Source organism: Chiloscyllium plagiosum, unplaced genomic scaffold (assembly GCF_037043375.1).
Source record: "Chiloscyllium plagiosum isolate Xiang-an unplaced genomic scaffold, Cpla_swu_hap1 HiC_scaffold_10, whole genome shotgun sequence".
Taxonomy (NCBI): Eukaryota; Metazoa; Chordata; class Chondrichthyes; order Orectolobiformes; family Hemiscylliidae; genus Chiloscyllium; species Chiloscyllium plagiosum.
In genome coordinates, this window is record NW_028270148.1 from 31,950,092 (window position 1) to 31,973,229 (window position 23,138).

Here is a 23,138-nt window from a genome sequence, read left to right on the forward strand (position 1 = left end):
GAAAATGGATACTTTTCACCACCAGTTTCAATGTTTGCATACTCAATAGTGCTGGCACCACAGTGAGCAGATGAACTACCAAGAAGCTTCTATGCAACTTTAAAAAAAATTGCAGTCTATTTAGCAACAGACTGGTGAACATGCAGGTAAAAGATGAAGAGTGCTTGGCTGTTTCACTTACCATGCTTATCGGATTTTTGTATGGTTTTGCAATTTGCTTATGTACTTGGACAGAATTACAAATAGCAAGCACTGTCTGTGCCAACAGAGCAGAAAGGCAGAGCACCAAATAGCACATTCACAAATTCAGTGATTCAGAATCTGTAAATCCTTCTGGTGGGAATTAAAGACAGATGTATAAATCCGTGGATGTTGCTGTTATCGCTTTACCCTGAATTCTCATTTATAAGAACAAGTTGTGCTATAACATTCACTGCAGGAGAGCCAGCCAGAGGGGCCTTTTCAAATCATCAGTATCTCCATCTTTGAGAAAAGAGCTAATTAGCTCATTGGGACAGTGTCCACAGATCTTGTTGAGTGAAGTTGAAAGATCTGTGGTACCAGTTAATTAACTTAGCAAGCACTTCTTGTCACCTTGGAAACCCTGTGAAGCTGCAATCTTCCACTCTTTTCTCTTTCTTATTCTAAAACAGGGTGATGTACATGTATTCTGAGTTTTCACATTCTTCCTATAACTCCTCCGTAAGATCAGAGGATACTGGAACAGGGAGATGATGCACACTGAGGACCCAGCTGCATGATGCTGTCACTCTCAGGACATCCAGGACAATTCATTTATTACTATTCCAACTTAATATGAATTGGGACCATTGCAAGGGCGTAATAATGTGGCAGATTACTGGATTTTAAAAGATGCTTAACACAGAGACCCAGTTACTATAAAAAAAGAGATCAAATCCCAACACTGTAGTTTGAGATTGTGCATTAAATTCTTAAAAATCTGGAAATAAAAACTGGTATCAGTAAAAGTGACTGTGATCCTATAAGATTGCCATAAAATTAAACAGGATTAAAAAACATCCTTACATGAAGGAAACCCAATGCTATTAGCCAGGCCCACATAAACCTGCAGCTGAAGTGGCTAAGTAAGCCATTCAGTTAAATCAGACTGAAACATGTCAAGAAAAATACCAAACGCCTCATTCTCAGAGAAACGAGAGATGAGCAATAAATGCTGGAATTATCAACAATAGCCACATCTCAATAACTAATAAGGCAAGGGCCTGATTAATTTCATCAAGTTGTTGGATTCACAAGTTTCTGCGCTGTACATGGTGTGAGCAGTGTATTGGGGTGGAGGGGGTGGGAGGAATTGCTGATGCTGGTCGTGGTGATAGCCATAATTCACCTCCCAAGACCTACAAGAATCAAAGTGGTTGCACTCCATTAATGAACATCTGGTCATTGATATTCAACACCAAATCTTATCGGCCATTCTCTCTATTTCAGGCAGCTGTCAATTTGCTTTGATTCTAAGAGAATTATTTATGACATTCTTGTTTCAAAATGATAAAAAAAAACTGCAGAGTGACTTCCAGGGAACTGGGTATTCAGAATACATTCAGTTAAGCACCTGAATTTGCCTTTATATGAAGGTTCCTATCCATGCGACTCAAAGTTTTTTCCTATGATGACTTTGCCACGACTTCTGTTTCTTCATTCTTTATTGAGTAGAGCCTACTCTCGATCGTCAGTAAAGTGATGGAAGGTCTCATCAACAGTGCTATCATTTGACTGAATGTAGCATCAAGAGGCATTCCAGCAAAACTGGAAGCAATGGGAATTAGACAGAAAATTCTCTACTGGTTGGAGCCTTACTTGGCACGTAGGAAGATTCTTGTGGTTGTTGGAGGTCAGTCATCTCAGCTCCAGGACATCCCTATGGGATTTACTCAGGGTAATGTCCTCAGCTCATCTATCTTCAGCTGCTTCATCAATGACCTTCCCTCCCTCATAAAGTCAGAAGTGAGAGTGTTTGCCGACGATTGCACAATGTTCAGCACCATTCGTGACTTCTCAGATACTGAAGCAGTCTGTGTTCAAATGCAAAGAGATCGGAACAATATCCAGTTTGGACTGAACAGTGGCAAGTAGCATTCATGCCACATAAATGCCAGGCAATGACCATCTCCAATAAAGACAATCTTATCACCATCATTGTTACCATCACTGAATCCCCCATTATCAACATCCCAGGGTTACCATTGACTACAAATTCACCTGGACTCATTATATAAATACAGTGGCTACAAGAGCAGGGTAAGAACACTGCAGTGAGTACCTCACCTCAACTCTTGAAGTTCTGTCCACCAGCTATAAGGTGCAAGTCAGGAATGTGTTGGAATTCTCCCCACTTGCCTGGATGAGTGCAGCTCCAACAACACTCGTGAAGACAGAGATACCCAGGACAAAGCAGCTTGCTTGATTGGCACCACATCTACAAACATCCATTCACTCCACCACTGACAGTCAGTAGCAGCAGTGTGCATTATGTACAAGATGCATTACAGAAATTAAAAAACCAAAAGTCCTTAGGCAGCACCTTCCAAGCTTATGACTACTTCCACCTAGAAGGATAAGGGCAATAGCTACATGAGAACACCACCACCCACAAGTTCCCCTGCAAGCCTTTCACCATCCTGACTTGGAAATATTTCACCCTCCTTTGGTGGCATTGGGTCAAAATCCTGGAAGTCCCTCCCTAAGGGCAATGTGGATCTATCTATGTATAGTGCAGGAGATGCAGCAATTCAAAAAGGCAGCTCATCACCACCTTCACAAGGACAACTAGGACCGACAATGCTGGCCAGCCAGCCAGTGATGCTCACGTCCCAGAAGTAGATAAACAAAAAAAAAACTTAATTACATTCCTAAAAGGAAGGGAAAAGATGGAGTAAGAAACTTAAAACCTATGCCAGGGTGCTTTACAGAGGTTGTGTTTTTTTAAGTGATGATTTATGTATATCGATTTCTAATTGATGTGAATCATCATTCCATCCAGCAGTAAAACTTATTGTTCACAACCATAGACTGATATAATATTATTAATTAGAGTGCTTTAATATTCTTTTCGATAAAATTTGCATATTTATTTTCAGAGAAATATGTGACAATTTGCATCTTCAAACCATACCTGAAAATGCATTTCAAGGAATGAACAATGAATCTCTAACACTGTAAGTATAACTTATAACTAACTATAACTTACAGCTCTTAGATAAATCACTGTACTTTCTCCATATGAATAACAGCTATGTCCAACATCAAATGAGTGCTTGAGCAATCATATTCGAGATTTAGATAATATATAATGCAGCAAGTTTTCCAAAGTTGCATTCCTGGTGTAAAGCATCACTCACTGGAGTGTAAATTAGGAATTTGAGCTTGGAGACCCTTTGATTTTCCACTGATCTGGCCCCACGTTACCTTTTGTAGGGAAGGCCAGCCGATTAATAGCCACGTAGGCACTTGAGTCATTATGCCTCTCTCAATTAAATAATATTACATGCAACTTCGTGTTGTGCATGAGTAAAGTTAAAAATCACACAACACCAAGTTATAATCCAAGCTTTCGGAGCACTGCTACTTCATCAGGTGGTTGTGGAGTATAACATCGTAAGACACAGAGTTTTTAGCAAAATTTTACAATGTGATGTAACTGAAATTATATATTGAAAAAGACCTGGATTGTTTGTTAAGTCTTTCATCTTTTAGAAAGGGCATGTAGGTTTCAGTTCATTCATATGTAAATCACAGAACTTTTTTTGAGTAATGGTCACTTAGGCAAGATACTAGAGTATGATCTGCTTTTATTGAACTGGACATAGCCAGAGGTCAGTTGATTCTTTCTTCCTTGGTACTGTAGGTGGTAAATGCACAAAAAGCTAGCATCCAATTTAGTGGATAATAAGGGAAGATAAAGAGAATGTTGGCTTTTATTTCAATGGGAATGGAATATAAAAATAGGGAAGTCTTGCTAAAACTATACAAGGCACGACACAGAAGCTGGAGGACAAGAAAAATTTCTGGCTGTAAGAGCTGCTCCTTTTTTTGAGGTATTTTAGGTGTTGGAGATGATTTCCTCGAATTCCAGGAGCAGCAATTACTGTTTTATATGCTGTTGCATTGTTTTGGAACTTTGGAAAAAAAAAGTCAAAACAACAGCAGTTTTAAAAGGGAGAACACACAAAGGAAGACACACATTAAGAGGACAGTGCAGGAGAGAGAGAAAGAGAGACAGAACATGCACAGCTACTGCCTTTGCTGTTTTTGAATTCATGTGTCGCTGGATATCGGAGTGCATCTGGGAAAATTAACAAACAGTGAAATTCACAACTAATCTTGGAGGAACCGGTTTGGGCGAAGTTCACAACACAAAATCAGATAATTGTTGTTTTAAGTCTGTCCAAGAGAAAGGCTGTATTAGTGAGTACAGTGGGTTCTTTCTTGATTATATGTTTTTGGAGATAAGTCTCTTGATTAAACTTACAATATGAGCCATAGCTATTAATTTAACCTGGGGCTGTGTTTGTAGAGGAATAAGATGGTGTTATTTTCTGGGTCTGTAGATGGTGAAGGAGCAAAAATGGCCTTTGCAGTGATATGTACTTCTTGTCAGATGTGGGAGTTTAAAGAGAGTTTAAGGGTTACTGCGGATTATATCTGCCATAAATGCTGTTGAATGCAAATCTTATCAGATCGAATGGATCGGTTGGAGAGACAGATAGGAGCGATGAGGAATTTGAAACAGCAAATGTGATGGCAATTATAGGAAGGGGAGAAAGTCTCAGATACAGTCACATAGATGGGTTAACTCCAGGAAGGATAAGAGAGGTAGGCACCTAGGGCAGGAGTCTTTTGTGGATAGACCCATTTCAAACAGGTATACTGTTTTGGAAAATGTAGGGGGTGATGGATTCTCAGGGGAACATAGCATAAACAGCCAAGTTTCTGGTATTGAGACTGGCTCTAATGCAACAAGGGGTACGTCGGTTTCCAAGAGATCAATTGTGTTAGGGGATTTGGTAGTCCAAGGTACAGACAGACGTTTCTGTTGCCAGCAGAGAAAAAGCAGAATGGTGTGTTGTTTCCCTGGTGCCAGGATCAAGGTCTCAGAGAGGGTGCAGAATGTTCTCATGGGGGGAGAGGGGCCTGCAAGAGGTCATTGTCCACATTGGAACCAACGATATTGGAAGGGAAAAGATTGAGATTCTGAAGGGAGATTACAGAGAGGTAGGCAGAAATTTAAAAAGGAGGTCCTCAAGGGTAATAATATCTGGATTACTCCCAATGCTACGAGCTAGTGAGGGCAGGAATAGGAGGATAGAGCAGATGAATGCATGGCTAAGGAGCTGGTGTATGGGAAAAGGATTCACATTTTTGGATCATTGGAATCTCTTTTTGGGTAGAAGTGACCTGTACAAGAAGGACAGATTGTACCTAAATTGGAAGGGGACTAATATACTGGCAGGGAAACTTGCTAGAACTGCTTGGGAGGATTTAAACTAGTAAGGTGGGGTGGGGGGGGGGAGGAACCCAGGGAGATAGTAAGGAAAGAGATCAATCTGAGACTGGTACAGTTGAGAACAGAAGTGAGTCAAACAGTTAGGGCAGGCAGGGACAAGGTAGGACTCATAAATTAAACTGCATTTATTTCAATGCAAGGGGCCTAACAAGGAAGGCACGATGGCAATGGGCGGCACGGTGGCACAGTAGTTAGTACTGCTGCCTCACAGCGCCAGAGACCCGTGTGCAATTCCCACCTCAGGCAACTGTGTGGAGTTTGCACATTCTCCCCATGTCTGCGTGGGTTTCCTCCGGGTGCTCCAGTTTCCTCCCACAGTCCAAAGATGTGCAGGTCAGGTGAATTGGCCATGCTAAATTGCCCGTAGTGTTAGGTGAAGGGGTAAATGTGGAGGAATGGGTCTGGGTGGGTTGCTCTTCGGAGGGTCAGTGTAGACTTGTTGGACCTGTTTCCACACTGTAAGAAATCTAAACTCAGGGCATGGTTAGGAACAGTGGACCAGGATATACAGCAATTACAGAAACATAGCTCAGGGATGGGCAGGACTGGCAGCTTAATGTTCCAGGATACAAATGCTACAGGAAGGATAGAAAGGGAAGCAAGAGAGGAGGGGGAGTGGCATTTTTGATAAGGGATCGCATTACAGCTGTGCTGAGGGAGGACATTCCCGGAACTACATCCAGGGAAATTATTTGGGTAGAACTAAGAAATAAGAAAGAGATGATCACCTTATTGGGATTGTATTATAGAGTCAGAGGGAAATTGAGAAACAAACTTGTAAAGAGATCTCAGCTATCTGTAAGAATAATAGGCTAGTTATGGTAGGGGATTTTAACTTTCCAGACATCGACTGGAACTACCATAGTGTTAAGGGTTTAAATGGAGATGAATTTCTTAAGTGTGTACAAGACGATTTTCTGATTCAGTCTGTGGCTGGAAAATGGGAAGCCTTCAGAAATGAGATAACAAGAATCCAGAGAAAGTATATTCCTGTCAGGGTGAAAGGGAAGGCTGGTAGGTATAGGGAATGCTGGATGACCAAAGAAATTGAGGGTTTGGTTAAGAAAAAGAAGGAAGCATATGTCAGGTATAGACAGGATAGATCGAGTGAATCCTTAGAAGAGTATAAAGGAAGTAGGAGTATACTTAAGAGGGAAATCAGGAGGGCAAAACGGGGACATGAGATAGCTTTGGCAAATAGAATTAAGGAGAATCCAAAGGGTTTTTACAAATATATTAAGGACAAAAGCGTAACTAGGGAGAGAATAGGGCCCCTCAAAGATCAGCAAGGCGGCCTTTGTGTGGAGCCACAAAAAATGGGGGAGATACTAAATGAATATTTTGCATCAGTATTTACTGTGGAAAAGGATATGGAAGATGTAGACTGTAGGAAAATAGATGGTGACATCTTGCAAAATGTCCAGATTACAGAGGAGGAAGTGCTGGATGTCTTGAAACGGTTAAAGGTGGATAAATCCCCAGGACCTGATCAGGTGTACCCGAGAACTCAGTGGGGAGCTCGAGAAGTGATTGCTGGGCCTCTTGCTGAGATATTTGTATCATCGATAGTCACAGGTGAGGTGCCAGAAGACTGTTGGTTGGCAAACATAGTACCACTGTTTAAGAAGGGTGGTAAAGACAAGCCAGGGAACTATAGACTGGTGAGCCTGACCTCAGTGGTGGGCAAGTTGTTGGAGGGATTCCTGTGGGACAAGATGTACATGTATTTGGAAAGGCAAGGACTGATTAGGGATAGTCAACATGGCTTTGTGCTTGGGAAATCATGTGTCACAAACTTGATTGAGTTTTTTGAAGAAGTAACAAAGAGAATTTATGAGGGCAGAGCAGTAGATGTGATCTATATGGACTTCAGTAAGGCATTCGACAAGGTTCCCCATGGGAGACTGATTAGCAAGGTTAGATCTCACAGAATAGAGGGAGAACTAGCAATTTGGTTACAGAACTGGCTGTATCCAGTGGTGGTGGAGGGTTGTGGTGGAGGGTTGTTTTTCAGAGTGGAGGCCTGTGACCAGTGGAGTGCCACAAGGATCGGTGCTGGGTCTTCTACTTTTTGTCATTTACATAAATGATTTGGATGCGAGCATAAGAGGTACAGTTAGTAAGTTTGCAGATGACACCAAAATTGGAGGTGTAGTGGACAGCGAAGACGGTTACCTCAGATTACAACAGGATCTGGAACAGATGGGCCAATGGGCTGAGACGTGGCAGATGGAATTTAATTCAGATAAATGCAAGGTGCTGCATTTTGGGAAAGCAAATCTTAGCAGGACTTATACACTTAATGGTAAGGTCCTTGGGAGTGTTGCTGAACAAAGAGACCTTGGAGTGCAGGTTCATAGCTCCTTGAAAGTGGAGTCGCAGGTAGATAGGATAGTGAAGAAAGCATTTGGTATGCTTTCCTTTATTGGTCAGAGTATTGAGTACAGGAGTTGGGATGTCATGTTGCGGCTGTACAGGACATTGGTTAGGCCACTGTTGGAATATTGTGTGCAATTCTGGTCTCCTTCCTATCAGAAAGATGTTATGAAACTTGAAAGGGTTCAGAAAAGATTTACAAGGATGTTGCCAGGGTTGGAGGATTTGAGCTATAGGGAGAGGCTGAACAGGCTGGCGCTGTTTTCCCTGGAGTGTTGGAGGCTGAGGGGTGACCTTATAGAGGTTTACAAAATTATGAGGGGCTTGGATAGGATAAATAGACAAAGTCTTTTCCCTGGGTTCGGGTAGTCCAAAACTAGAGGGCATAGGTTTAGGGTGAGAGGGGAAAGATATAAAAGAGACCTAAGGGGCAACTTTTTACGCAGAGGGTGGTACGTGTATGGAATGAGCTTTTAAAGGAAGTGGTGGAGGCTGGCACAATTGCAACATTTCAGAGGCATTTGGATGGGTATATGAATAGGAAGGGGTTGGAGGGATATGGGCCGGGTGCTGGCAGGTGGGACTAGATTGGGTTGGGATATCTGGTTGGAATGGACGGGTTGGACCGAAGGGTCTGTTTCCATGCTGTACATCTCTATGACTCTATGAAAACCTCTGCCACTTTTCCGTCCAACTCTCCAGTCTATCTATATCCTCCTGTATTCTCTGACAGTCCCTTATGCTTTCTGCTACTCCATCAAGATTAGATTAGATTAGATTACTTACAGTGTGGAAACAGGCCCTTCGGCCCAACAAGTCCACACTGACCCGCCGAAGCGTAACCCACCCAGACCCATTCCCCTATATTTACCCCTTCACCTAACACTACGGGCAATTTAGCATGGCCAATTCACCTAACCTGCACATTTTTGGAGTGTGGGAGGAAACCGGAGCACCCAGAGAAAACCCACACAGACACGGGGACAACGTGCAAACTCCACACAGACAGTTGCCTGAGGTGGGAATTGAACCTGGGTCTCTGGCGCTGTGAGGCAGCAGTGCTAACCACTGTGCCACCGTGCTGCCCACATCAATCTTCGTGTCATCTGCAAACTTGCTGATCATACCAACAGTGCCCTCTTCCAGATCATTTAGGTATATTACAAACAACAGTGGCCCCAACACTGACCTCTGTGGAACACCACTGGTCACCTTTCTCCATTTTGAGAAACTCCCTTCAACTACTACTCTCTGTCTCCTGTTGCTCAACCAGTTCTTTATCCACCTAGCTAGAACGCCCTGCACACCATGTGACTTCACTTTCTCCATTAGTCTACTATGGGGAACCTTATCAAATGCCTTACTAAAGTCCATGTATATGACATAAAGTGCATAAGACGTGTAAAACACACAAATTACAGTGTAATAAAAGAATGATAACTAATAGACATTGTTCTAGTGGCAATCCGAAGTTGTGCAAAGAATTTCAGATAGAAAAGAATTTCACTATTGCCTGCATCATGTTCCCTCACTCACTGTGACTCACTCCAACCCTGGAAACCACTAACCCTGCATGCTTTCTGCACCATCTACTCCCTCACTCACAACCCTCAATTTTTTCATTTGTACTGTCTGCCTATCTTTCATTCTGTGAAGAAAGGTAAGGTAAAGTCACCACTGTCTTTACTAGACCATAGTGTTACACTCCCATTAGAGAGAGAGAGAGAGAGAGCGAGGGAGAGAGATATGAAGTGTGGTGGCTTAACCTGAGGCTCACTGTGCCTCAACTGAGGGGAAAGGTTGAGAAGAAGAGTCCTTCATGGTAACCTGAGCCAGTGCAGGAATTGAACTCACATGTTGATGTCACTCAGCATCATAAACCTGCTGTCCAGCCAACCAACTCTCTTCTTTGAGGATATCAGTTCATAAGAGGTGAGAAGAGTATCAAGGTGAGCTACCTGTCATTTGGCTCCTCACTGCTTATGAGGAAAGGATCATGACTCTGACTACCCCGAGCAGGGCCTGGAGTGATAGCGGGGCTGTCCTTGACTTACTGTTCCAGGAACCCCTGAGTGAAGTTCTGCTGACAACTGGGTCAAGCTTTCTAACTTTGTGTCTGTTCAGTGACAAGGCAAGGCACAACCTGGTATCTCCGACTGAGGGAAAAGTGCAAAAGGCAAGTTGAGACAATACAAAGCAGGGTTGCTGTGAGCATCTAGCTCGGTTTAAAATATATAAGCACGATAACAGTGAGCAAAGAGCCAGAATTAATATGAATAAAAACTACGTGGATGAGCACTTGAAATGACATTACGTTCAAGATTAATGGCCTTGTGCTAGATTTTCACAGTACAGACTCAATGGTTCAAAGGGCCTCTTCTGTATTGTATGATTCTATGATTCTATTTCTTTAGATGCAGCCTGGCCCTGTCTATGAGATGGTATATGTCCTTGAGGACATATATCATGTGTGGGAACCTACCTGATTCATGCTGTAGCATTATAATGATATTTGGTGATGGAGCCCGAGGTGCAACCATGATGCGGGGGAAAGGTGGTAGTGGTAGGAACAACGAAAGGGAAGATTTGTGATGGAGTGGAGGCTGGGGGGATTAAATAAGAAGTGATGTCATAATGCAACAGAGAAAAAGAGTGTTAATAGATAGATCATATGACCAATGTTGATTGTAATAAAACCCCATCTTGTTCAATAATGTTCTTTTGGGAAGGAAATCTGTGTCTGCCATTCTTACCCAGTCTGACCTATATGTCATTCCAGATCCACAGCAATGTAGTTGATCCTTAACAGCCCTCAGGGCAATTAGGAATGGGGACTAAATGATAGAGAAGTGCCTATATCCTATGCTCAAACATGAAAAGAAAATGTATCTGAATAATTACCCAAGGAATACTAAAGGATTGATCAAGACCTGTTCAATCTCCTGAGAAACTGTACTCCTAAAAGCCCAATCACTTACACTGATGTACGCCCCATGCAGCTATCAATTACTCCTTCCAACATTTGCCCCACAACAACTCTGAATATCTGAACACCTCCCAGACATCCAACCCCCACCCCCATCACAACCTAATCTACAATCCCCACAACTCGACACCCAACTCACTGATATTCTGACCCACCCTATCTTCTCACCCACTTAGCTGCCACCCGCCTTTATCCATTTCAGCTACTTGCCTGTCACACTATCCCTCACCCATCTGCCATTCTTAACTCTCACTTACCTAACAGCCTAGACACTATGCTACCATCTATTTGCTTTACACATTTACCTCCTCTCCATAAGCAGGCTTTAAATAGTGATTACCTACCATGATATGACATCTGATGATGTTAAGATGGACCAAGGCTTCTGTGAAGACCTCACTCTGAAGCTACCTGCATGATTTGCAGCACTGCATCTATTAGAAAGCCCATCTTGAAAGTCAAACCCAAAAAAAATTGTAGGACGGTAAGCACATAACCTTTTGTCTGATATGAGTTGGAAATAGGGAATTTACCCTGGATCAGAAAATTTGGGTTGATATTCTTTGCAGTGTTTTGACAGTTTAGCCTATCTATATTAATATTAAACAATGAGAAGGGTAGTAATAGGAGGGTGTCGAAGAGTGGTGAGATAGACAGGCACACGACAGATGAAGCTTAATTGAGAGAAGTGTGAAGTAATGCATTTTATTGGGAAGATTGAGGAAAGGAAATATTAACAAACTGATACAATTTTAAATAAGATGCAGGAACAGAAAGACCTGCAGGTGTATGTACACAGGTAACTGCAGGTGACAGCACAAATTGAGAAGGCAGACAGGCTCCTATATAATTAATGGCATTTGGAGACATGGTAATTATGCTAAACATTTATAATATTTTGGTTAGGCCCAGCTGAAATATACCACACTTGGTCACCATACTTCAGGAAATATTGCGAGTGTGCAATAGAAACTAACTGCCTTTATACTAAGGATAAAAAGTTTCAGTTACTTGATGAGACTGGAGAAATAGGGAAAGGTAAGGGAAGTCAAAATTATGAATGGGTTTGATAAAGTAAATAAAGAGAAATTGTTTCCAGTGGCAAAAGAGACAGTAACCAGAGGATTGACCCTTTGTAAGGGAGTTAGCGAAAGAACCAGAGCTGACATAAGGAAAAATATTTTATGCAACTCGTGTTAATGATGTGGGATGTTCAAACTGAGAGGGTGGTGAAAGCAGATCCAACAATAATGGTGGCAAAGGGGAACTGGATAATATCTAAAGGTCAGATATTTACAGGGATATCAGGAATGAATGGAGGAGTCGGTCTAATCAGGTAACTCTTTCAAAGAGCAGGCAATAGCACAATAGGCTGAATGGCCTTCTTCTTCAAACTATGTAAAACATTGCCAAGTAGTTAGATTATGTGTGTTTTGTTTTTGTGTTTTCCTTGTTCCAAATAAAACAGGTTTTACCATGATGCACTTGTATAGTATGATCTGTGTGTAAAGCACGTAAGACAACACTTTTCACTGTATCTCGGTACAGGTGACAATAATAATAAATCAAATCAAATTTTTTACTCTGTTTCTGAAGCTCATTTTCTTTGTTTTTGATTCTAAAAGTAGAACATGTAAAATATTTTTAAAATCAGCTATTAAAAGAAAAGATTTTAAGGATCCTAAAGTATTTTTTGTTGAACTTTGCCATGATGCTTACCTTGCATCCTTCCTGTTCTGTGAGTTTTTCAGTGATATTTCAAGTACAGATAAAGGATTTTTTTTGACAGGAAAACAACCTTGCACCTTCAAGAAGAGCTTAGGAATTTGAACAAACAGACAACAAACAAGTGTTATTTCAGAATTTTCTATAAATCTGGATATCTGTGTACCTTGTGGATTTGTTCAAAAGCACTGGCTAGATTTGTTTCCAGAACTCTCAAACCCATGAAAATTATGGTGCTGTTCTGCAGGTCAATAATGTTAAATGGACTGATATTATTTCAGTGACATACTTTTGACACTCTTGAAACTGGTCTGGGTTCCTATTCCATTTATCAAAATGATTATGTATCTCATCTTTATCAGGAAATCCCTTTTTAGAAAATAATTGATGAATGGTGTAGCACAAGGTTTAAACTAAACATAAAGAACAGATTGGAGAATGGTTTAAAATAATCTGAGATGAAATAGCTGCCATACAATAATTATCATAGCATTTCATTTTACATGTTTCAATTTACTATGAAGTTATTAATAAGACAATTATCGTGTATTGATTGCAACTGTCCATGTCTTCTTCAGTAAAACAAGCAAGAGTATCAGACCTTTAAAGCCTTTCATTTCACTTAACGTATAATTCATGAAATAATGCATTCTTAAACCTTGTTGTTTCAGGAAACTGTACAAAAATGGATTTGAAAATGTGCAAAGCCATGCATTCAACGCAACAAAGCTGGATAAACTGTATGTCGTGATTACTGCTTGACTCTATTCAATATTGAACATGGATAGTTTTCTCATAGTCAGTGCCCTTTAAAAACAATTTAAACCAGAAACTGCTATAGTTGTAATTTGTTTTGCACGTTTAGAATTCCACTTTGGCGTCTTTGAAGGACAGTACAGAAAAACAGAATGCTAAGCAGGTAGTTTGCAAGCCAGAAGATAAATCCAAGGTTTTCAATCACAGATAACAAAAATGCAAATACAAGTGCAATACAATATCTCTCAAAGTTCAATTTTGTGAATGCATTTTACGATGAAAACACAACATTTTAAGTCAAAGAATAAAAATTGTGAATTTAAGGAATTTATTGATGATATGAGGAAATGTATTTTTACAGCTTTATCAGTTGAAACAGAGCAGATAAACATATCCTATGACCTATTCAAATACAGGTTGGAGATGGTTGTTTCATGTTATTAGCTTGTGAGGAAAGTGCATTGAAACTTTGAGAATCTTTTAAAATTAGAAGTAACCCAGCCCACATAATTCTCTGTTCATTAAATGCTGCAAAATTATAAACCATGGGGCAAGGAGAGGGTGAAGATTCATTTTGTGCAATAAGCAATAAAATTATGGAGATCCTATTTATAGATGCATCTATAATTTCATTTTAAAAAATCAAATTTCTTTAGAACATAAGACATAGAACAATACAGTGCAGAACAGGCCCTTTGGCCCTCGATGTTGCGCCAACCTGTGAACTATTCTCAGCTCGTCCCCCTACACTATCCCATCATCATCCATGTGCTTATCCAAGGATTGTTTAAATCTCCCTAATGTGACTGAGTTAACTACATTGGCAGGTAGGGCATTCCACACCCTTACCACTCTCTAAGTAAAGAACCTACCTCTGACATCTGACTTAAATCTATCACCCCTCAATTTGTAGTTATGCCCTCTCATACAAGCTGACGTCATCATCCTAGGAAAAAGACTTTTGCTATCTACCCTATCTAATCCTCTGATCATCTTGTATGTCTCTATCAAATTCCCTCTTAGCCTTCTTCTTTCCAATGAGAACAGACCCAAGTCTCTCAGCCTTTCCTCATAAGACCTTCCCTCCACACCAGAAAATGTGTTGCTGGAAAAGCGCAGCAGGTCAGGCAGCATCCAAGGAGCAGGAGAATCGACGTTTCGGGCATGAGCCCTTCTTCAGGAATGAAGAAGGGCTCACGCCCGAAATGTCGATTCTCCTGCTCCTTGGATGCTGCCTGACCTGCTGCGCTTTTCCAGCAACACATTTTCAGCTCTGATCTCCAGCATCTGCAGTCCTCACTTTCTCCTTTTTTCCCTCCAGATCAGGCAACATCTTCGTAAATCTCCTCTGCACCTTTTCCAATGCTTCCACATCCTTCCCGAAATATGGCAACCAGAACTGTACACAATATTCCAAGTGTGGCCGCACTAGCGTTTTGTATAGTTGCAACATGATATTGTGGCTCCGGAACTCAATCCCTCTACCAATGAAACCTAACACACCATATGCCTTCTTAACAGCACTATTCACCTGGGTGGCAACTTTCAGGAATCTATGCACATGAACTCCAAGATCCCTCTGCACATCCACACTGCCAAAAATCTTTCAATTGACCCAGTACTCTGCCTTCCTGTTATTCTTCCCAAAGTGCATCATCTCACATTTAGCTGCATTGAACTCCATTTGCCACCTTTCAGCCCAGTTCTGCAGTTTATCCAAGTCCCCCTGCAACCTGTAACCCCTTCCATTCCGTCCACTACTCCACTGACTTTAGTGTCATCTACAAATTTACTAATCCATCCACCTATGCCTGCGTCTAAGTCATTTATAAAAATGACAAACACCAGTGGTCCTTGTGGCACACCACTAGTAACCGGTCTCCAGGCTGAATATTTTCCACCACTCGCTGTCTTTTTTCAGAAAGCCAGTTTCTAATCCAAACTGCTAAATCACCCTCAATCCCATGCTTCTGCATTTTCTCCAACAGCCTACCATGTGGAACCGCGGAGAAACACATTTCTAATTTTGCTACACCTACAACAGAGAGATGCTTGCATCTGAGAAATCAGAATCTAACAAAAATTTGCATTAATTATTAATTCAGAGAAATAGAGAAATACAGAAAATAGAAGTAAGTGTCCATTCCAATCTGCTCAGCCATTCAATATGATCATGTAACTCAGTATCCTGGTCCTGCTTCCTCCTCATATCATTTGTTTCCTTTAGCCCTAACAACTATATCTAACTCCTTCTTGAAAACATTCATTGTTTGGCCTCAACCGCTTTCTCTGGCAGAGAATTCCACAGGCTCAACACTCTCTGGGTGAAAAGAATTGTCCTCATCTGTGACCCTTGATTCAGGACTTCCCATTAACATGTTGAAATTCCCCAAGACACAAACAGAAATATTAATAAAATACGATTTACACTGAGCCACAGTACAATGTATTAGGCAAAGTAGGTTTAAGTGAGCATCTTAAAGAGAAGAGAGGTAGAGAATTGGAGATATTTAGGACAGGATTTCCAAATATATGGCCTCAGCGGCTAAGGGCATATCCGAAAACTCAAAACTATGGGCATTGTGTAGGATGCCAGGATTAGAGGAGCTCAAGTGTTGTAGGCTGGAATATGTTACAGTGCTGGGGAAAGGCAGGGTTATAGAAAGATTTTAAAGCAAGGATGAGAAACTTAAAATTAAGTGAGATTATGGGTGAATGGCACTTGCAGTGAGTTTGGATACAGGCTCAGAGTTTTGGTTGAGCTGATGTATATGGAGGATGGAAGGTCAATTCAATTTGAGCTGTCGCTATTGTACTAGCCTTCTGTCAGCTGGTTAGAAGAAGCTTAGTCTAATGGCTGCTTTTGTCTGTTGAAGACAAAAAAAAACTGCAGATGCTGGATTCCAAGGCAAGACAAGCAGGAGCCTGGAAGAACACAGCAAGCCAGGCAGCATCAGGAGGTAGCAAAGTCAATGTTTTAGATATAAGCCTTCTTCAGGAGTGGGGGTGCATGTAAGGTGTGAGGGAATCGGATTCATTCTTCCCATCAACCAACCAGATTGTACCCTCTACCTGTGTTTATCTACCCCCACCTCACTGCCCTGCCCCCCCACCCTCTTTATCTGCAGCTTCCACTAAACCCGCCCCCAGTCCTGAAGAAGAGTTATACCCGAAACGTTGACTTCTCAACCTGCCTGGCTTGCTTTGTTCTTCCAGCTTCCTGCCTGTCTACCTTTGTCTATTGAAGGCATCAGGAAACTTCAAATACTTCCTCAGCTGGGGCCAAAATTTTCAGACATTCAGACTGTACATGTACTTTAAATTTCAAACTCCATCGCCCCAGCACAGGGGGGCCAGTGTGAGACTGGATCGGCAAGCGCAACTCCTGGCTCAACAGCACAATATTGAAATAAATCATCCCTTGGAATCTCAGTAACTTTTTCCAGTAAATTATGAAAATAACCAACTTTTTGTGGAGTTGAAAGAGAAAGGCTCAACAGTCAAGAAGTGTAACAAAAAGGCAGTGGTCAGTTTTCCTAAAGAAAAGATTTTAAAACTTCTTCTGCATATAATTAATCCAGTCAGGTCATTCTGAAACTTTAGCCAAGCTACAGTGGGTCTTTTAGCTAAATTCTTTCTTGATTTATTATTTCAGCCTCACATCTGGAAACAATAATCACACACTCAAGATATCTAATGCCTTCGCGCTTGCATTTTCAAAAAATTATAATTTCAGGATTATTTTGCCTCTTCTCCAAAGATTATGCTGTGAAAAGATAATGCCCTTGCTGTCAGTATATTTAAAGTATGTATTCCACATGTACATAATAAGTAGTTCTTATTCTTGTTATTTTCTGATAAGCAACTCAAGGGGTTATGACCCATTTTAAAACAGATGTTATAACAAAACAATCACAAGGGCAAATTCAAACTACCAAGCTATTATTAAGACTGGAATTAAGGAAATAATTTGATCTCAGGCAACAAAATGCTTTCATTCATGTTAAAATTTGTTCCTTTCGACTATTCTACTGCCTCAGTGACTGTCATGAGGTTTTAGCTTTGCGTAAAAAACAATTTTCCCAATTCCTAAATGACCCTCTCTCCCCCAGCTCAGGATTCTGAACTATACTGTAATTCTCTTCGAAAGTTCTTTCTTCTTTTGAAGCTGTACCTTCTGGTTGGACTCTCACAAACTTATAGATTTTTCTTAATGGCTAACTACCAAGAAATCAGGTCGAAAGGAGAGCTGCAGGGATCAATCCTGGAGTCTTATTGGGAAAGACACATAGTATGTTGTAGCCAAATTTGCTGATAGTACAAAAATGGGTAGGAAAGCAAATTGGGAGGAGAACTGAAAAAAATCTACAAAGGAATTACAGAACGGTTATGGAAATGTAAGTGGGCAAATGAATGATACTGTGGTAAATGTAAAGGATGGCCATGTTGGTGGGAAGGATAGTAAAGCAGAATATTTGTTAAATAGAGAGGGAGAGAGAGAGACTGCTGAATGGTATTGTGAAATACTCCACAAGTCATGATATATATTTAATTGTTTTACTCAGTTCCTGATATGGCTAATCTTTAGCTTTCTCTATATTAGCCTTGGAATACAAAGATCCATTACTTTAACATCCATTTCTTTAATAAACACAAAATTATTGATTTATTATAAAACAATATTTATACCATGAAGATGCAGAGTAGTTTAACACAGGTAATTTAAACATAACAATGTTCACCCCTCTAAATAACCCCAAACACAAACACACAAACCCACACCCATTCACACCAGGAAAAGAGGAAAGACAAGATTCCTGAAGAGATTCTCTTTGAGACATAAATGCTTTTGGCCAATAACTCTTAGTTCTTGAAGGAAAAATGAAGATAAGGTATGAGCTATTCAATGATGAATGTTGACTTGACATGTGCAGACTACTTCCACCAACACAGGGATCTTTGTTCCTAGGATCTTTGCAAATGTAGCTTATTCAGGAAACATAGGATTCTTTTAACACCCTTTGAGAGTACAATCAGGTTTCACAACTGGATTCACAACAAGGATTTTTCAACTAAATATCCAAAACTATCTCCAATATTGCAAAACATTTTTCAAACCAACAACCATGAAATCCAGTCATTTAAACAGGCCTTTTGCCTGAAGTGAGTTCAGGCAACCAAGACCAGCAATTATGTAGAACCGTATGGTTTCAACACATCCCCTTTTTTAAAAAAAAAACATTCCTTTCTGTCTTTTCTTTTAAGTTTGAAAAGAAGCAAATTCAGGTATCTCATTCTAACTCAAGTCCACAAATGTTATTAAATGTGAATCATCATGACACCCTCATGTGGCTTAATTGAGTACCTACCACAGCTAGTCAGATCACCAGACCCCATTGTCCAGCTTCCTGCTGGATTTCATAGAGCCTGGCAATGTAATGTACAACCAAAATATTCGGATATCCATCCCACTTCCATTTAAGAATGTGTTTTTCAAGGGCTCCTCTTTGATTTTCAGGAGCAACATTTTGGTTTTCAGAGATTTTTTTTCACTCTCACTAATTCCTTTATAAGGTGATAAGAGTTATGTAACAATATTTTTTGCATTTATGTTGATGTATGGAGCATTTGGACTCGCACAGAAGCAGAATTAGAATAATTCATCAACATCATCAATAATAATCAAGTTTGAAACCATCCTTTGTTCTTTGCAGCCCATACTCTCTCTTCCCATTTTTGTAGCCCCCCCCCCCCCCCCCCCGCCGTCTCTTCCAACTCCTATTGCAACTCTCCACTCTTACCCAAGCCCTTGTGGCCTTCCCGTCTTTCCACCTTCACTACAGCAATCACTAAACCCCCACCCCTTATGGTTCTCATAACTCCCACACCTCTTGCAGCCTCCCAGCACTCCCCAACCTTTTGTGTTAAAGTCTCTCACTTGCTTAAGCACAAAAAAAACCTGCATTTGGCAAGTTAAATTTAACATTGATGTACTGCACAAAGTATATGATGTATGAATGTGTTAAGTCTTGAGGATTACACATGCCGAGTGATTTATGGAATTTCTTTGCTGCAGCACTCAATGCTTTAAATGATATATTAATTGATATTCTTTGTGTACAATTGTTAATGTTATATTGTAGAAAAGATATGAATGCATTGGAGAGATTGCATAAAGAGTGCAGAAAATGTTTACTAGAATACTACCTGGACTGGAAGATTTGAGTTATAAGGAGAAGTTGGATAGGCTGGGACTTTTTTTCCCTGGAGCACAGGAGACTGAGGGGTGACCTTATAGAGGTCTTATAAAATCATAAGAGGCATAGAGAAGGTAGATAGCCAACAGCTTTTCCCCATGGTGGGGGAGTCTAAAACTAGGGGCCAGCAATTTAAGGTGAGAGGGGAGAGATACAGAAGAGTCCAGGAGGGTAATTTTTCACACAGAGGTTGGTGAGTGTCTTGAACAGGCTGACAGAGGCAGTGGTCCTGAAGAAGGGCTTATGCCCGAAACGTCGATTCTCCTGTTCCCTGGATGCTGCCTGACCTGCTGCGCTTTTCCAGCAACACATTTCCAGCCGTGACAGAGGTAGTGGTGCAGGCGAGCGCAATGTTATCATTGAAGAAACATTTAGACAGGCACATAGGTGTGGAAGGATATGGACCAAACACAGGCAAATGGGACTCGTTTGTGAAAACTGGGTGGCAGGGAAAGATTGGGCCAAAGGCCTGTTTCCATGCTGTAAACCTCTATGACTCACAGTGATTTACAAGAATGGCTCCAGGAATGAGAAATATGAGGACAGATTGAAGAAGTTGAGACTGTTCTCTGTGCACAGAAGGCTGAGACAAAAGTTGGTAGAGGTTTTCAAATATTGAGTGGGCTGGATACAGTAGACAGGGCCACGCTGTTCCTGCTTGTAAAAGAAAAAAGAACAAGAGAGCATAGATTTAAAATAATATGCAAATGAAGCAAGGGTGATGCTAAAAAAACAGTTTCAAACATCTAAAAGGTAGGGTATGGAGTGCACAGCCTGGACATCTGTTGGCAGGTTCAATTGTGGCATTCATGAGAGCATTGGTTGATTCTTTGGATAGAAATGGTGTGAACGGATATGAAGAAAAGGCAGGAGATTGGCACGAGGTAATTGAATTGGTGCACCTGCATGTGCCGAATAGCCTCCTTCTGTGGTAACAATTCCATGATTCTGTGAAGTTTATTCTTTATTTCTTTCAACATTTAACAAAACTTAATGTTTTTTTTATTGCAGGGAACTTAATGATAATAAAAATTTAAGGTCAATACACAATGATGCTTTTAGAGGAGCTATTGGACCAGGTGTATTGTAAGTAACAGCAACTTGTTTTCAATAATAGAACTATGTTTTTTCTCTGATGTGCTTGGGGATTTGTAGATACTCAATAAATTGACATGGTATGTAAAGGGGGAAAGCAGTAGTCACATTATGGTATGAGGAGCCATAGAGGATGGATGGATGGCATTAGGTTGCAGGGGTTGTCATGACTGGGGTATGGGGAGTGCATGGGTATGATAGGAAGTGAGCTACAGGAACATTTTTTTATAGCTAATCTTTTTGGAAAGGTAAGATAATCTTTTGGACCAGGTCCTAGATCACCTTTGCTGGAGGTAAAGAATTTGTTTTGGAGAATAAGGCACATTTCAAGATTATGAAAAGGCTTGCTTGTGCATAAAATGTGTTTAAACTCATTGGGATACCAAATTTTCCAAACAAATGTGTGGAGTAAAAGAAAAACAGTGTAAATAGGCACATATCGCTCTCTGTGGCTGACAACTTGAAGTAAATTCCAATGAATTGTGGTAAAGGAGGATGTTACATTTAAGCACTAATGGTTTTGCTATTACCTCTTTATAATAGGTAAATGATATAATGTAACCAACAGTACAGTTTTTAAAATTGCATATATGCAGCCAATGCAACAGGTCAAGTATAATGAGATTCTATACTTGTGCATATACTTATAAATAATAGAAAAAGAAAATCATTGTGTATATGCCATGTGGGAAGTGAGAAATATGCTTCCTAACTTAATGAAATGTTAGTTATTGGATTTAAATTACTAAATTGGTTCCAAAGCTCTGCCATTGTAACCTACTCTTGACAACAGAGCCGTGAATAAAACATCACTGACCTACAGAGTTAGTTTGCTCTTTGACATTGTGAATAAATAAAATCATTGATATCAGATAGTGTTCTTTTGGCCAACAATTGAGCTGGATAGCTGTTTTTCACACAGCAGATGAGAGGGGCTAATCAATCTCCTTCTGTGATGTAAATCTTTATTTCTATGAGAAATCTCGCCCAGACATTGCTCTAGTGAATTTCTAAATGAACAGTGCTGTTTTCTGCCAATTCATATGAATTATTTCCGTGATATACAGTGCCATTAGGCAACATCCCATTAAACAAGTACAATCATTACATGGTTAAGATAGTGTGGATTGATGATTACGCAAGGAGAGAGAAAATCCAGAACATAAATCCAGAAATTCAGCAACTCACTAAGCCTTCTCTGTCAGCACATCCAACCCCATAACTACTACAATCTAGAAGGACAAGGGCAGCAGATACAAGTGAACACCACCTGCAAGTTCTCCTCCAAAACTCTTGATTCAGAACTGTATCGTCATTCCGTTTTACTGAATAGAAATTATGGCACCCCCTTCCTAACAGCATTATGGGTGTACCTACACTCCCAGGACTGAAGGTGGTGATTGTGAGAGTCAGTAGCGGTTGGGATGAGGTTGATAGAAGTTTGGTAGGTATGTATCAAGGGTCGTGGTGCATCTGCAGAGTAAATAGAGTTGAATTACAGATCCACTATGATCTATTGGAATGGGAAACAGGCTGTTGACTGAGCTACTATTCTTATATTTACTGTCAGTGGTTATGTTCCGACAGTAAATATGTATCAACAATATATAGTTAGCCAAGCAGAGTTTCTGACTCAGCGGGTTAATAGATTGGAAATCGACCTTTTTCAGGTATTCTGAATTTATCCATGAATAGCATCACACCATTTATAAGAACCAAAAGAACGGTCCATTTTCTCTCTTCAGCAAATGTGGGAAAGGAGACCAGATGGCTATTTATGTGATTGAAGTGCAAGATTGCTTTTGATTATCACTTATTTACTTGATCATTGGACTGATACGATGTCAGATAAAAGTTAATTGCTCTCAATTCTGACTTTTTGAGGCCATAAAGATATTTCAGTGTCTTTGAGTACTTAAGACTGATTGACACTGTTGCTCTATGTTACATTTATTGACTTAACTGCTAATACCTGTCTATCAATTGTAACATATCAATTGAATTTCTCTTTTTATTGAGAAACCTGGATAAATGACTATGATCATAGATTCAGAAAAGGGCTTTTTGACCAATCGACTCAATGCCTGTCACCAAACATGCATCTATTCTAATCCTATTTTCCAGCACTTGGCCTGTCGCCATGATCAAGAGTGCAAGTCACCAACAATGTTGAGAAAAATAAGAATGATGAAAAATCTGCTGTTTCAGTCAAACTAAGCTACATGATTTAACACTTCTGGGTTATAGGATAAAGAAAGACAGAAGGCATTAGGAGGACCTTAGGAATCTTGAGCACTTGGGGAAAGAACAGTTTAAAGTGCATTTAAAGTTTAAAGTTCATTACGTATTGATTTCAACATACTGTAGGTATAGGGAAGAAGTGTGTATTTCAAACCAG

At 40.4% G+C, this 23,138-nt stretch overlaps 1 protein-coding gene across 1 annotated transcript in view; it reads left to right on the forward strand.

Annotated features, from left to right (window-relative positions):
- Positions 1-23,138, forward strand: part of LOC122553174 (lutropin-choriogonadotropic hormone receptor-like) — a 111,154-nt gene that overhangs the window by 80,863 nt on the left and 7,153 nt on the right. The window contains exons 6-8 of the mRNA XM_087990964.1: positions 3,120-3,197; positions 13,304-13,372; positions 20,657-20,731. Of these exons, the coding sequence (XP_087847090.1) occupies positions 3,120-3,197; positions 13,304-13,372; positions 20,657-20,731 (222 nt within the window). The remainder of the gene's footprint in view (positions 1-3,119; positions 3,198-13,303; positions 13,373-20,656; positions 20,732-23,138) is intronic.